Source organism: Neovison vison, chromosome 7 (assembly GCF_020171115.1).
Source record: "Neovison vison isolate M4711 chromosome 7, ASM_NN_V1, whole genome shotgun sequence".
NCBI lineage: Eukaryota > Metazoa > Chordata > Mammalia > Carnivora > Mustelidae > Neogale > Neogale vison.
Window position 1 is genome coordinate 129,600,958 of NC_058097.1, and position 14,884 is coordinate 129,615,841.

The window sequence follows — 14,884 nt, forward strand, 5'->3', positions numbered from 1 at the left end:
TACACACTTAATGGCCAATCCCCAATCAACATTCAACTCAAAGGCTTGTTGTGAGAATTGCATGAATTATTCACAGAGAATCACAGCATAGTGATTAAGAAGATGGGCATCAAAGTGAATTTGACCTAAACTCTAGTCCCTTATCGGCTTCCTGTGACCTTGGGATTTTTAAACTTCCTAGGCTTCAGAACTTTTTTCATCTATAAAATAGGGATAATAATGATTTTTTAACAATAAGATTCTTAGAATTTATGTTGAACCATTTCACATAAAATATACAAACTTTGCAATTATATAGTCCCATTTACAATGAATCCCTGACAAACGCTTTGCTCTAATTTTCATGTATATTACATACACATACACTATAAACTCCACAGAAAATGTCATAATGTTTGCTTTAAACAGTCTTATGTATTTTGAAGAAATTAAGAGAGGAAATAATTTTACACTTACCCAGATAGTTCTGATTTTTTTTTTTTTTTAGATAAAGAGAAAGAACATGAGTCAGGGGAGGGGCAGAGGGAGAGAGAGATTCTCACACAAACTCCCTGCTGAGGGTTCAGCCTGACACTGGGCTTGATCTCGTGACCCATGAGATCATGATTTGAGATGAAATCAGGAGTCTAATGGTTAATTCACTGGAGCCACCCAGGTGCCCCATATTTCCCATTCCTAATCTTTTTTTTTTTTTCCCCTTAATGCCCATCTTTGTTATCATTTCTCTTTGGCCTGAAGAATTTCCTTTAGAAAATTTTGTGTTTCTGTTGACAATACATTATCTTAATTGTTCTTCATCTATTTTTTTTTTTAAGTAAACACTATTCCCAATGAAGGACTTGAACTCACAACCCTTGATCAAGAGTCACATGCTCTACCAGCTGATTCATCCAGGGACCCCTGTCCTTCACGTAATATATATATTAAGTTTTGACTTTTATCTTTAAGCACTTTAAAGATTTTGTTTTACCGTTTTTTATTATCTATAGTATCTGCTGAGAAATCTGTGACTTTTAGAACTGTGGTTCCCCTATATGTAATGTATCATTTCTTTCTTGCTGCTTTGATGATTTTCTCTTTATCTTTGGTTTTCATGATGTGTGTGGGTATGGTTTTCTTTGTATTTATCCTGTTTTGTGTTTGCTGAACATCTTGAATTTACAAATTAATGCTTTGGACATATTTGGTAAGTTTTTGGCTGTAGTTTTTAAATAGTTTTCTCTGCCTAATTTTTTTCTACTTCTTCTAGGATTCCAGTTATTTGCATATTAGGTTTTTTGATATTGTCCTGCATGTCCCTTGGGCTCTGACAATATTTTTTTTCCCGATAACTTTTTTTTTAAATTTTATTTATTTATTTGACAGAGAGAGACAGTGAGAGAGGGAACACAAGCACGAGGAGTGGGAGAGAGAGAAGCAGGCTTCCTGCTGAGCAGGGAGCCCAATGCAAGACTCAATCCCAGGACCCTGGGATCATGACCTGAGCCGAAGGCAGGTGTTCAACTGATTGAGCCACCCAGGCACCCCCTGATAATGTTTTTAAAATATTTTTAATATATTATTTATAAATATATTTATATACAAATATATATAAATTATAATTTAACATAACATAAATTTTATATATTTTATAATTTAATATAAATTATATATAAATATATATAATAATTTATATATTATTTATATATATAAAAGATATATATAAAAACATATATATATCTTTTTCATATTGGACAATTTCTACTGATTTGCCTTCATGTTCTTACGTTTTTATATGTTAAATCCATTTTGACATTAGGCCCATCCAGTAAGTCTTTTTATTTAGGTATTGTACTTTTCCTAGGTTGTTTTTTTTTTTTTTTTATCTTTTCTATGTATATGATTCCCCTCTTGAGTTTTACTATCTTTTCATTGATTACAGTATAGTTTCCTTTAACTCATTGAATATAGTTATATCAGTTGCTTTTGAGCCATTATCTGAGAATTCCAACACCTGTGTCATCAGGCATTTAGCCTCTCCTTATTATCTTTTCCTTAAGGAATACATTCCATTGGGGCACCTGGGTGGCTCAGTCCTTAAGCACCTGCCTTCAGCTCAGGTCATGATCCCATGGTCCTGGGATAGAGTCCCACATCTGGCTCCCTACTCAGCGGGAAATCCCCTGCTCCCTCTCCCACTCTCTCTGCTTGTGTTCCCTCCCTTGCTGTGTTTCTCTTTGTCAAATAAACAAATAAAATCTTAAAAAGAAAAAGAATACACTCCATTTTCCCATTAGTTTTTAATGCCAAGTAATTCTAAATTTTGTCCTTGACATTATGAACATTGTTTTGGAGTCTCTGGATTCTGTTTTATTCCCCTCTAAGGAGGTGGTGCTTTTGTTTAGCAAGAAATTAACTTAGTTTGAAACAAACTGAAGATTTTGTCTTGCAAATAGTGGATAACAGCTTGAATCTTATTTCAGTTCTTTTATCTGGATGAGTAGAAGGAAATTCTATTTTGAATTCTTTTATCTGAGCTGTTTGTATTCTGTCTTTGTTATTTTAATTGAATTAGGGTTTAGATAGAAATTGTCTGAGTACATATACGGAGTTTAGAGTTCTCTGGTTCTCTTTTTTGGAATTCCTCCCTCATTCTCTAGCTGCCCTGGGCTCCCTTCTCTTGTTTCCTCAGGCTAGAAAGATAGCAGGAATTCTGTGTGGGTTTTTGCCACCTTGCACCACACCACAATTTTTGTCTGTCCATAGGTCAAAGCAGCTCAAGATGGGACATGTATTCTGTGTTGGTAACTTCCTACACAATTCTGTGTGCTTCTGTCTACTCTCTTGACTCCTCAGGTTGTTGTTTTACTGTCTGGAGTTTCCATTTGTTACCTGTGGAAAGGTCAGTTTGTTATAAGTCTACTTCTCCATACTAGAAGAGGAACTCTCCAAACCAAAATAATCAAAAAATTATCTCTTTGCATATAAATAATGAATTATAAGAATTATCAATGCTTGAGGTGCCTGGGTAGCTCAGTCAGTTAATATCCCACTTTTGGTCTTGGTTCAGGTCTCCTTCTCAGGGTCAATAGTTCAAGCCCTGTGTTGGGTTCCACACTGGGCATGGAGCCTACCTAAAAAAGGGTGCGGGGTGGGGGGGAGGCCTGGGTAGCTCGATTGGTTAAGCATCTGACTCTTGATTTTGGCAGCTCAAGTCATGATCTCAGGTTCGTGAGATCAAGCCCTGCATCTGGCTCTGCGCTGGCATGGAGCCTGCTTAAGATTTCCCCTTTCCCCCTGCCCCAGTCCCCCTGCCCCACACACTCTCTCTCAAAAACAAAAACAAAAACAAAACGCATGCATGCTTGATCTAAGGATTTTGTTTTTGGCATGTGTGTTTAAGGGAAATTTCCCTCTACCTGTCCCTTCCTAACCACCATGTTACTATCATATGAGAAATTTATTTTCTTATTCTGTTTCAGATTGTCTAATAATCACCCTTTAATAAGCTGATAGGCAACAAACCTATAGATCCAAGTTGGTGCTATTCAGATTGTGGTTTGCCAATCAGTGCCTATACATGAACTATTGATTGCCTGTCCCTGATGAGATGAGAGCAGAATTTTGAATATGTGCTTAGGCACCTTCTTGTAACTTTCATGAAGTCATTTTAGATCCCTCACATATAAGAAAAAAAAATTGGTCTTGCATTTTGCCTGCCTTCAGTTTTTGTTTAAGTTTCATTTATTTAGTAACTAATTTTTAAGCATTGGTTGATAATAGCTTGGAAATTAAAAATAAAACACTGGTTCTTCCCACAGATCATTTGAGAAACGCTGGCCCAGATTTCAAATAAGAAAATTACTTTTTGGAAGGTCTTTAAGTTAACCATTTAATAGGAGAGATTGAAAGAGGACTTCATCTACCTCCATTTTGACCTCTGTCTATACCTTTTAAATGATTAAAAATTCTTTTTTCCAGCTTATTTCTTAACTCAGGCAAAAGACCCGGTGGGCAAAGCATCCCCTGATTGGGAACAGAAACTACACCCTCAAGCAGTCAGGACTGCCCTGAGCCAGTAAGACTCAGCCCATGGTCCATGATGGACTCTGAGATAATGATCAGTTTAACCTTTACTGCCTACCCGCACATACCCACAGACTTTGTCCCCACATTTTCCTTTTATAAACTTAGAAGTATTTTCAGCACTTTGGAGATAGTCGAGAGGATAGTTTGCTGTTTCCCCGGCGTTGATCTCACTGAGATACATTCCTTTCTTGTTTCCCCACCACTAGTTTTCTCTGCCTTTGGGTTTTGTCATCTGGGAGTGGCTGCTCCTGGTCTGTTTGGGAATCCCTGGAGCCAGTGATCTTGCACACCTGTGCCCCAGGGTACATGATAAACTTATGCTGTACTTTAATTTTAGCAAAAGTTCCTGAAGACCTTGTTCTTTTAAAAGACAAGAAAACTGAGGTGAAGAAAGTCCTAATCAAGGTGATTTCTCTTGGGTAAATGACACAGCAGCCAACATGTCAAAAAAAGAATTAAGCACTAATTTAACTTTCACCTGAGAGTGATCTTTCCTTGTTGTTCACACCCTCAGAAATTACTGCTTTAATGATTAGAAGTAAAACAGTAAGTTCAGAGGAAGAACAAATAATAATCGCAACAGATCCATTGACTGAGATCCTTCTGTGCAACCAACTCTGTATAGGGAAAAACAATTATTTTATGTGGATATTTTTATTCCCATTTTAGGGATGAGAAAGCTGTGTTGGAGAAGCAACTTAATTGAAATCATAGAGCAGGTATGTGACAGAGTCAGGATCCCAATTCAGATTTGTCTGGTTCTAAAATCTCTACACTAACTTTATTTATTTGATTTTTATTTTTAAGTAATCGCCTCACCCAACGGGGCTTGAACTCACAACCCCAAGACCAAGAGTCTCATGCTTTACTAACTGAACCAGCCAGGTGCCCTGCAGTATTGTTATTAATCCCCAGATAGACTCATATACAAATTATTACATCATTAGGCAGATGATTTCAAGTGCTCTATTAACACAGTCCTAGAAACAACTGGGCTGTAGAGAGTGCTTGGGTCTCCCTCATCAGTATTCACCAAACCTAGCCTAGAAAAATCTATGTCATAGTATCAGGTGACAAGTGAGTCAGCATTTTGGAAAGCAGGTAGAAATCAGGAATCAATAAGCAAATTCTTTATGAATTGTTGTAGATGTTTATGCTTGTTAAGTGTTTCTAACTGCCTATTGTCTTTGCCTATTAGAGGAGTACAGTTAAAGGCCTTTTTAAAAACTACATAAATAAAAACTATCAGCTGCCATCCTATCCTTGCAAGCTGGAGAATGGAATGGAAAGGTAAAGACTTTTGTGCTTAAAAACATTTTAATAAATAATAAATAATAAATAAATCTGTGAAGTTACTATTTTTCCCATTTTACAGGTAAGGAAGCTGATGTTCAATACCTTGGGTTAGGGGCGCCTGGGTGGCTCAGTGGGTTAAGCTGCTGCCTTTGGCTCAGGTCATGATCTCAGGGTCCTGGGATCAAGCCCCGCATTGGACTCTCTGCTCAGCGGGGAGTCTGCTTTCCCTTCTCTCTCTGCCTACTTGTGATCTCTCTCTCTCTCTGTTAAATAAATAAAGTCTTTAAAACAAACAAACAAACAAACAAAAACACAAAAAACCTTGGGTTATGCTGCAAGCGACCGGCAGAGGCAGGATTTGAATTCGTGTCTGACTGGTTAAAGCAACTTTTAATCACTATTTGATAATTATTTAATTATTATTTTCAGCCCCAAATCTGGCGAACACTTTGCCATCTCTAGTATCCTCATCCGTTGTGTTTCCCTAGGTTCTCTTCCCCTCTTCGAGCCCCGCCCCATGTCCTTTCCGCCCCTTCATCCCCAGGTTCGCCCGCACTCCTCTACTACCCTGTCTTCTTCCCTATTCCAGTCTCAGTCACCCCCATTCCTAAGATCCTTGTCCCTTTCTTTCTTTCTTTCTTTTTTTTTTTTTTTGAGACCCTCGTCCCTAGTATTCCCTATTTCTCTCTACTTCTGAAATTCTCCCTCCTCCTGTGGGGTCCTCGTCCGCACTCCCCCAGGCCCCGACCCCAGCACCAGAAGAACCTCTCACGCCGGGAAGGGCACCTCCCTTGCCCAGAGGCAGCGCGGGGCACGCAGCAAGCGCACGTAAAGAGCGCAGCGCGTTGGGGCTGCAGTCAGAGGGGAGCCGCGGGGTCCTCCCGCTCCTCGGCAGCCCCCGGGCGCGGTGCAGTCTGGGGGAACATGGCCGCTTCCGGTCTCCCTCCCGGGCCGGCGCTAGCCTGACCGCGGCCTCGGCCCGGCGCACTCCGCCCTCCGCTGCTCCCGCCCCGCAGCCGCGGAGGTCGCTTCAGCCTTTCCCTCCTGCTGCCCCCGCCGCGCCATGGAGAAGAGCTCGAGCTGCGAGAGTCTTGGCTCCCAGCCGGCCGCAGCGCGGCCGCCCAGCGTGGATTCCCTGTCCAGGTAACCAGGATGCCCAGGGCCCCGCCCAGCGTCCGAGAGGGATGGAGAGGGGCCAGGGACCCACTGGATGGTGCCCCAGCTCTTGGACTTGCTTCCCGAAGGCTGCGCCGAAATTCCTTTCCTGCGACTTGGGAGCCACTTCTTCCTCCCTCTTCGGGGTTTAGAGGCTGGGAAAACGGGAGGTTAAAACTCACTATTGCTTTATCGGTGACTCTACTTAAAACGATCTTGGTTTATCCCTGGTTGAGGCAACCCCAGTTCATTGGTTTCTCGTTACCTCTCGGATTATTTTTTTGGACAACCCTCCCCCCCTCCCAACCACCACCCCTCATTTCCTCTCTGCCTTTCTTTACTATACACTTTTCCAAACAGTTCTCCAGTCTTTGTTCCATCTGTCCGTGTGCCTTTGATTTTGGGATTCTTGCCCATTCTTTCCTCTTTTTCCATCACTTCACTTCCTTATGTCTTTAATGATTTTCCCTATACTGACCCCTTCCCCCCATTTCGCCTTAAAAATGTAAATAAAAATGCCCACTGTACGTCTTTTTTCCATATCGTCCAGCTGAAAATAATTATCTAGGAATCTGAGCAGTCCTTAACCCCGAGTGAATAATGAGTGGTAGTTTTTTCCCTTCTTGGGCTACTGATTCTCCTGGTTATTTCTCTTGTACCAGATGTCCCCCCACCTCCAATGTTGAGAAGGACTTTAGTATGCAGTTTTGTAGACAGCTGTTGTGAATATTAACTAGACATGTTTTAGATGAATATTTTCCTTTTGGTTTTAAAATAATGATGGAAGAAATAATAGAGGACCGGTATTTGTTATATAGCCACAATGAAATCAGGTTCTTTCCCATCAAAAAATAGTCAATTATTAAAGAGTTATTGAATACTAATCTGTGTGAAAACACAAATTTCATTTTCCTCTGAATAAAGAGAAGTTTCTCTCTTTTAATTCATTTTGGACCCCACTAAATTTGGGTGACACAGCTATGTTTTCCTATTACTGCTCAGACCATATGGGAAATTATTAGCTGATTCTGTCATTATAAATTAGATTCTCTTCCTAAAGCACTCATAGCAACCTGCCCACACCTTTTTCAGAGTTCTTAACAAACAGTGTAATTGTTGTTGTTGTTGTTTTTTTAAAGATTTTATTTATTTATTTGACAGACAGAGATCACAAGTAGGCAGAGAGGCAGGCAGAGAGAGAGGAAGGGAAGCAGGCTCCCCGCTGAGCAGAGAGCCCGACCAGGGGCTCCATCCCAGGACCCCGGGATCACGACCTGGGCCGAAGGCAGAGGCCTAACCCACGGAGCCACCGAGCCACCCAGGTGCCCCTGTAATTGTTTGTTTAATTGACTTGTCTACTTGAGGACAAGGACAATATCTTATCTTCTATGTTCAGCATTTAACAAAGACCCTGCATGTTAGAGTGCTAAATATTTTTTTGAATCTGTAGATGTAATTATCCAGGGGAGGAGAATTTTTCTTTGCATTCAATCACATATACTGTACTTTTGTTTTAGGTATTTAAAAAGTTTTATGTTTATTACTCTGAAATATAGAAAGCGGAGGATTTACATTCTCAGCTGTAAAATTATGCAGAAAACAGGTTGGAATTGTAATTTTATAGGGAAGTTACGAATGCCAGCTATGGTTCAGAATAGAATGCAAAGAAAACAAATGAAGGAGCCAGTAATCTAATTCAAGTAATAGAATTTGGAACCACAGGAGGCAGCACAGTCTTTTAGAATGAAGAAGGTGCTGGAAGTTAAGAGGCTCAGGTTCTTAAAAGTCCCTGGCTCTGCTTTTTGGTTTGTATCATTGAACCTTTCTAGTCTGCAGTTTTCTTATCTTTCAAAATAAAGAAATTGATCTTTATACAGATCTTCGAGGGATCTGTAAGGTCCCTTGGTGCTCTAAAGTTCTATCATTTTAGACTATTTAATGACAAGAGTGATTATGATACCTTCTTATCAATTACTAAGATATTCCCTGTATAGATTTCTGAAATTATATTAAATAAATGTCTGTTATTACAAATTAACTTCCTAATTGTGCCACCTAAGCACATTTAATTCCCCCCCAAGAAAGCTCAGTAACTTTAAAGTTTATATATGCTTTCTAATTCTTAATTAAAAAATTACATTACTAACATATGAATTTGAAAAAAAACTAACTCCTTCAAAGAGTTTTCACTAGAATATTTTAGCCTCATCCTCTCTGGACAAAAAATAAGTATGATCTACTTTCCATAGGAGAATGCCAGCTTTCATTCCTTTCCTCTGGAAGGTAGAAAAAACTACATTTATTGAATGTCTGCTATGTAGAATTCACCCTGCTGAATTTTTTCATGTCTTTTATTTAATGAATCATTACACCTGGTTCATCAACGGTATAGAATAGCTGCATTGTAAGCACTTGTTACCTTAAATTTAAAATTAATCTAGGCAATCAGTCAATTATAGAGGATCCTAATGCAGAGGCAGGGTAGACAACCATAATTCCAATAGCTATGCTAAGTGGCTATCCAGTTGTTTGAGTTTTTACTTGAAGTCTATGATAAAGCAAAATATCGATGTGTGGATTGTATTGTCTCAGCCTTTTGTGGAAATGTTGTTTTTAAATTGTAGTTCATTTTTATCCCTTCTGTTTTTTACAATTAGGAAGTTTTCAATTTTTCAATTAGGAAATTGCCATGTGAATTTGTTTCAAAACTAACTATACAATACTAGTATGTTCAGTGTTCCCATATGTCTTTTACACACTAGATTGACAAAAATATCTGCTGTGTTTATCTCCAAGAAAAATTATTTATGCAAAAAAGTGTGCTTCCTATTTGTTTGAAAATGCAAACTATGTAACTGCATGTTTCTCTTCAATTCAGCAAAAAGACTTCAGTCAAATATATGACTGAACTTGGTAATATATGCTTATCTAATTTCTTCAAATACTTCTATTAGATTAATTCCGTTTAAATATTATATTTAAATGTGCTAATTTGTAAGTTGTTTTATACTTTTCTGGGAAATAAGAATATAAGTCTGAAAAATTATACACTAATCCTTCTGGTTGCCCATTGTTTTTTTGAAAAGGACACACTCCATTGAAGTTGGGTGACAGGCTTTTGTGGGGTCTCTAGTTCACTCTAAACTTAAGTTGAGGCTTGTGGCACCTGGGTGGCTCAGTCAGTTGAATGTCCGACTCTTGGTTTCAGCTCAGGTCATGATCTTGGGGTCTTGGGATTGAGCCTGGAGTCAGGCTCCATGCTCATTACTAAGTCTGCTTGAGATTCTCTCCTCCCTCTCCCTCTGTCCCTCCCCCCAGGGCACACACGCTCTCTCTTTCTCTCTCTCATAAATAAATAACATTTTTAAATATATATTGAGTCTTGATGTGTCTGTCTGTGTATCTATGTGTCTATATTTGTGGTCATCTCAGAGTTGCTATTGCTTCTGGCTTTGCCTTCTAGGTCATCATAAGCTTAATGCTTTTGGCCAGGAAGGAGTGATTTTATTTTTTTAAAATATGATATCCAGATAGCAATTTCCTAATCAGCTATAGTTATGTCATCCTGCATCCTTTTAAAATTTATTTATTTATTTATTTGACAGACAGAGATCACAAGTAGGCAGAGAGGCAGGCAGAGAGAGAGGAGGAAGCAGGCTCCCTGCTGAGCAGAGAGCCCAGTCCACAGGGCTCAATCCCAGGACCCTGGGATCATGACCTGAAGTGAAGGCAGAGGCTTTAACCCACTGAGTCACTCAGGCTCTCCTGTCATCTTGCATCCTTAAAAAAAGTCATTTTCTTTGGTGAATCTTACTTTGTGTTAGTCTACTTCAGTGAGCTATGCAGCCCCTCTTGTGTATCCCGTGTTGTCTGTCCTTCAGTGCGTCCAGCCCCAGAGAGAGAGTTGTGAAAAAATTCACTTCAGCACACTGATAATATGGCTGTATTCCATACTTTAATACTTGTTGCCCTGACTCTGATTCTTGACATAAGTATGATTTATATAGGATAGAGATAAAGCAGTACTGTAGGCTAGGTATGATAGCTAGGGTAGGCCTGAGCCTTAGAATTGTGTAAGTTCTACAGCAGGATTTGTCAGTATATTGGTAGTATTTCTGTCTTCTTAGTCTGGTTTTCCATTTTTTTTTTCAGTTTATACAGTGTTATAAAATGTACTGCCTGAGTGGGTTTCTTGTTAATTTTTTACTCTGCATAATCACATGCTAATATATCTAGTGCCAAATAGGTGTCTAGTAAGTGTTGAATAAAGACATGTTCAATGTTCACTGCTCTTTTATTTGCAGTCTCCATTCAAAGGATTAAAAAGGGCTTTCCTATGTTGAATTTGGCCCATAAAGACATAGCTTCAAGTTAAAGCTCATCTTGTATGAAGCCTGTTGATACACTGAGCTGATTTTATTGGCTGCATTATCTTTTCTGTGCCCAGTAATATATTTTCACAACATTGTGTTCCTTTAGCCTGCCTACTTTTCCATCTGCTACTCTTGATTATTTTGGTCTCTTGTCTAACTTATCTCATCAGACTTTTGTTTAATACCTGTTTCTCTCTTTGCTTCTTGGCCTTTTGGCTGAGATCAAGTGTAATACCTGTTCCTTTCATCTTTTATATACCCTCATATCCTGCGGTTATTCTGGGTACCACTTGTTTATCTCAGATTATTTTGGTTTATCAGTTGAGTTCTAGTCTATAAATTCTTTACATTTATATTTATGTGTTTATATGTACATACTTACATTTAACTTAGACAAAACAAAGTGTGGTACACTGAATATACTCAAAAAAGTAGTCTTTAGCTAAATACATTTTTAAGTTGATGTCTTCCTTTAAAATTATCATCTGAAAACAGCAAATCCTGGTTGTTTCCATGAATTTTGATAGTACTTATTGTCTGAAAAGGAAGAAGAGTTTTTAAGATTTCTGAATCACATTTTTTGTAAGGTTTCATCTCTAGTATTAGCCTCAAGGTCACTTAGAGCTGACATGTTGGTAGGAAATGTGCTTTTGGGTTGTTTTCCAGTAGTGGTGATGGATTTGTGTCCAATCACACATTCTTACCTACTCCCTTTGTGACTCTTGGCATATCTTCTGAGGCAGCTGGCCAGAATTAGTGGTAGAAACTAGTTACGGAACTAAATGAAACTTACAGGTTGAATTTCCAACCCCGGCAGTATAATTAGGACCTTGCGTCAGACATTGGACATACTTAGTTATTTTGTATTTCATTATTTCAGGACCCTAAAAGAACTTTCAAGTTTTGTCAGGTAAGAGCCAATATTATTGTGAACTTGAGTAATAACTGTGTAGATTTTTCTGAAAGAAAATTTAAAAAGATTAAAGAAAATTAAAAAAAAGATTAATTACTAGTCAAAAGTATACAAGTGTACTTTGAAACTGAGATTGGGTCCCATACGTGTTTTTTTCTTTCCTCTTTATGCTGCCATCAGTAGTCTTCTATTAATGTAGTTCAGTAGTTCCCAGATCAGTAGCATCAGCATCCTTTGGGGGTTTGTTAAAAATATAGATTCCCTGGTCCTACCTCAGATGCAATTGGATAAAACACTCTGGCAGTGGAGCCTGCAGTTTGTTTTAACAAGTCCTTCAAGTGATCCTCAACTAAAATTAGAGTTTGAGAACCACTGCCTTAGGTCTTTTACTAATTTTTTTCTTGTATCTCCATCAATATTTGTTGAAACAGACTCATTTAAGGTCTGTGTTAAATCTACCATTAGCCTATTACTTGAAAGCATTTTTGTAGAAATATTGAAGTTGTGAAAGGTCAAAGTTATCTTTTAGGGATTTATGATATCTGAGCTTTAGGAAATTTCCTGAGGTTTTTTTCTTTTCAGTTAAGAGTAACACATCAGGAATACATGTTTTAGGTCCTTTCTTAAAAATTGGTCCTTGGGGCGCCTGGGTGACTAAGTCGGTTAAGTGTCCCAACTCTCGGTTTCAAGTGGGATCATGATCTTAGGGTCATGAGATTGAGCCCTGTGTGGGACTCTGTGCTCAGCAGGGAGTCTGTTTGCCATTCTTTCTTTCCCTTTGCCTCTCCCCCACTCACACGTGCACACCCTCTCTCTCAAATAAATAAACTTTTTTTTTTTTTAAAAGGTCCTTGGTGAAATCCATTAGTGGTAACAAATTAAAAAAATATATTATAAATAAGTAATTCCAGGAAGCCATCACCTGAACCAGTAAAGTCTGGATTACGCCCAAGGGAAGGAAATAACCCAGATACAGATGTCCAGAAATCAGTAAGCTTATTTTGTAAAGCTGCCAAGTTCATGCTATTGTATTCAAAATCACCAGGGCCAAAGGTTGCTTGTGATTCAGGACTTGACCAGTGGAAATTCTGCACATTTTCATAAAGAGTATTTTTTTCTTTTTAAGAAAATTAGTTTTGAATAGGTAAAGCATTTGCTAGCTCTGTCCCATTGTTTGATTTAGTTAAATCTGTGGATAGGATTAAAAACTATTGAGAGTTGTTGGTCAAGGATAGGGAGTGATTTTATAAGCCTGCTTCCCACAGGAAGTCAGGTTAAAAATGGAACTATTGAAAAAAAAAAGACTGGTACAAAGTTATTAAAATCAAAAGGACTAGAGAAGATGCTCTCTTAATGAAAATAATAATCTCTTGTTCCCTTTCCTGTAATTTTATTATACAGAACTAATTGTGCTGTTCCTCTTACTGTGCTTCTGTGTGTGCCACTGGTGCCATCACTGTAGACCACGAATGCACCACCTTCATAGCTCTTTCCCTGCTATGCGCTTCGTTTTTACTCGTGGCAGCCATCGCTGATGACTTTTCGAAGACTCTTATTGGATGAAATTAACTCTTGGACTCTTCAAATACTTTTAAGCCTAGATTAAATAAGGGCAGATGCTATGTTTTCAATATAATAATTTGCTTTTAAAATATGTTTTGAATTATATACTTCAAAACCCCTAAATACTGATACTTGGAAAACTCTTATTTTATTGTTTTTGAAGTTAGGTTTTAGCTTTAACAGATTATAAAAGAAAATCCAAGCCAGCTGTGGCGTAAAATAGATGATTTTAGTTTTTCTCCCGTACAAAAGCCCAGAGACCGTTCATACTGATCTGATATAGTGGACCTGAAGTATCGAGAACACAGAATCTTTTTGCAAGTTTACCTCACGAGCCAGAATTGCTGTTGGAGCTCTAACCATTGCATTCATTGTAGTCAAAAGGAAGGATGAAGGGAAGAAGAAAGTCATGTTTTCTTTCTTAAGGGATATTTTTTGAGGTTATAGTCTTTTAAGATTACATCTAGTTGGCAAGACCATGGTTCCATGGCTGTACTTAGCCACAGGGAAGGCTAGGATGTATAGTCTCTTCTGGGAAGCCTGTGCTGAGCTAAAAATGGGAGGTTCTGTCTGTAGGAAATACTAAAGAATGGGTACTGGAGACCGCAGCTTCTCCATAGCATATTAATGAATCATTTTAGCAAGGAAGACATTTTCTGGTTAAAGTCGACAGTACTTCGTACAGCAGAGACATTGTTAGACTTGTAAGAGCAGTGACCAAAGTAGACAATTCTCTGAGATACATGACATATTGTGGCAGACCAGAAAAGAAAACTGTATCTTGGAGCACTCTAAACTCAAGTTTTTTAACTTTATACTTTTTCTTGTGTATTGTCTTGGGCCAGATTTTTATAATCCTAACCAGGGACCATAACATAAAAGGGATAATCCATAATTGTCAACTCATTAAGTGAAAGGCAAATGGAAATCAAATGAAGAATGATCAACTGTGCTATTTCATTTTTTATTTCATATGAAGAGCTCAAGGAATTGCGTGTAAAGTGGTGGTGGGAATGAGGATGGTGGCCAACACTGCTTACTTCTCTGCTGTTTCCAGTTTGCTTCCAGTCTTGTATCCATACGTTTTATCTCCCCCTGAAGATGTGCCTCAGGTTCCACTTAGGTATTTTCTCTCATTTTAGTTCTAAAGGTTTGGTCTGCTAGAGGAAATAAAGCGGGCCATTTGGGGCCATGTTAGTTTATGAATGCTGTTGCCAATATTTTGTGTGTGCTTTTGTATCTTTGACCTAAAAATTTGAAAATTCAGAGAAATTTGTTTATGTATTTTTGTTTCTGAGCTTAAATATTAATATTTTAAGCATGTAGTGTCAAACATAAGTGTTGAGTCATTTGGAAGTGGGTAGAAGAGGATAGAGAAGTCTCCTCTGGATTGGGATGGCATTATTCTTTGGGCTCAGAGGATTTAAAAGGAATGAGTCATAAATTGCCTTCACAGATCACTGCAAGTAGAACTTTATTAGAAGGTTGTATATTAACAAAAGGAATAATAACTTTG

The 14,884-nt window shown here is 38.3% G+C and overlaps 1 protein-coding gene and 1 pseudogene across 2 annotated transcripts in view; both read left to right on the top strand.

Moving 5' to 3' along the window:
* The first annotated feature begins 5,622 nt into the window (after positions 1-5,622).
* The window catches only part of MTMR2 (myotubularin related protein 2), a 124,770-nt gene continuing 115,508 nt past the window's right edge, over positions 5,623-14,884 (top strand). The window contains exon 1 of one of the 2 annotated variants that reach the window (XM_044258265.1): positions 5,623-6,507. In XM_044258265.1, the coding sequence (XP_044114200.1) occupies positions 6,428-6,507 (80 nt within the window). In that variant the 5' untranslated portion in view covers positions 5,623-6,427. The remainder of the gene's footprint in view (positions 6,508-14,884) is intronic. The other variant, XM_044258267.1, reaches the window with a different exon arrangement.
* On the top strand, positions 11,089-11,156 carry LOC122914677 (annotated as a pseudogene).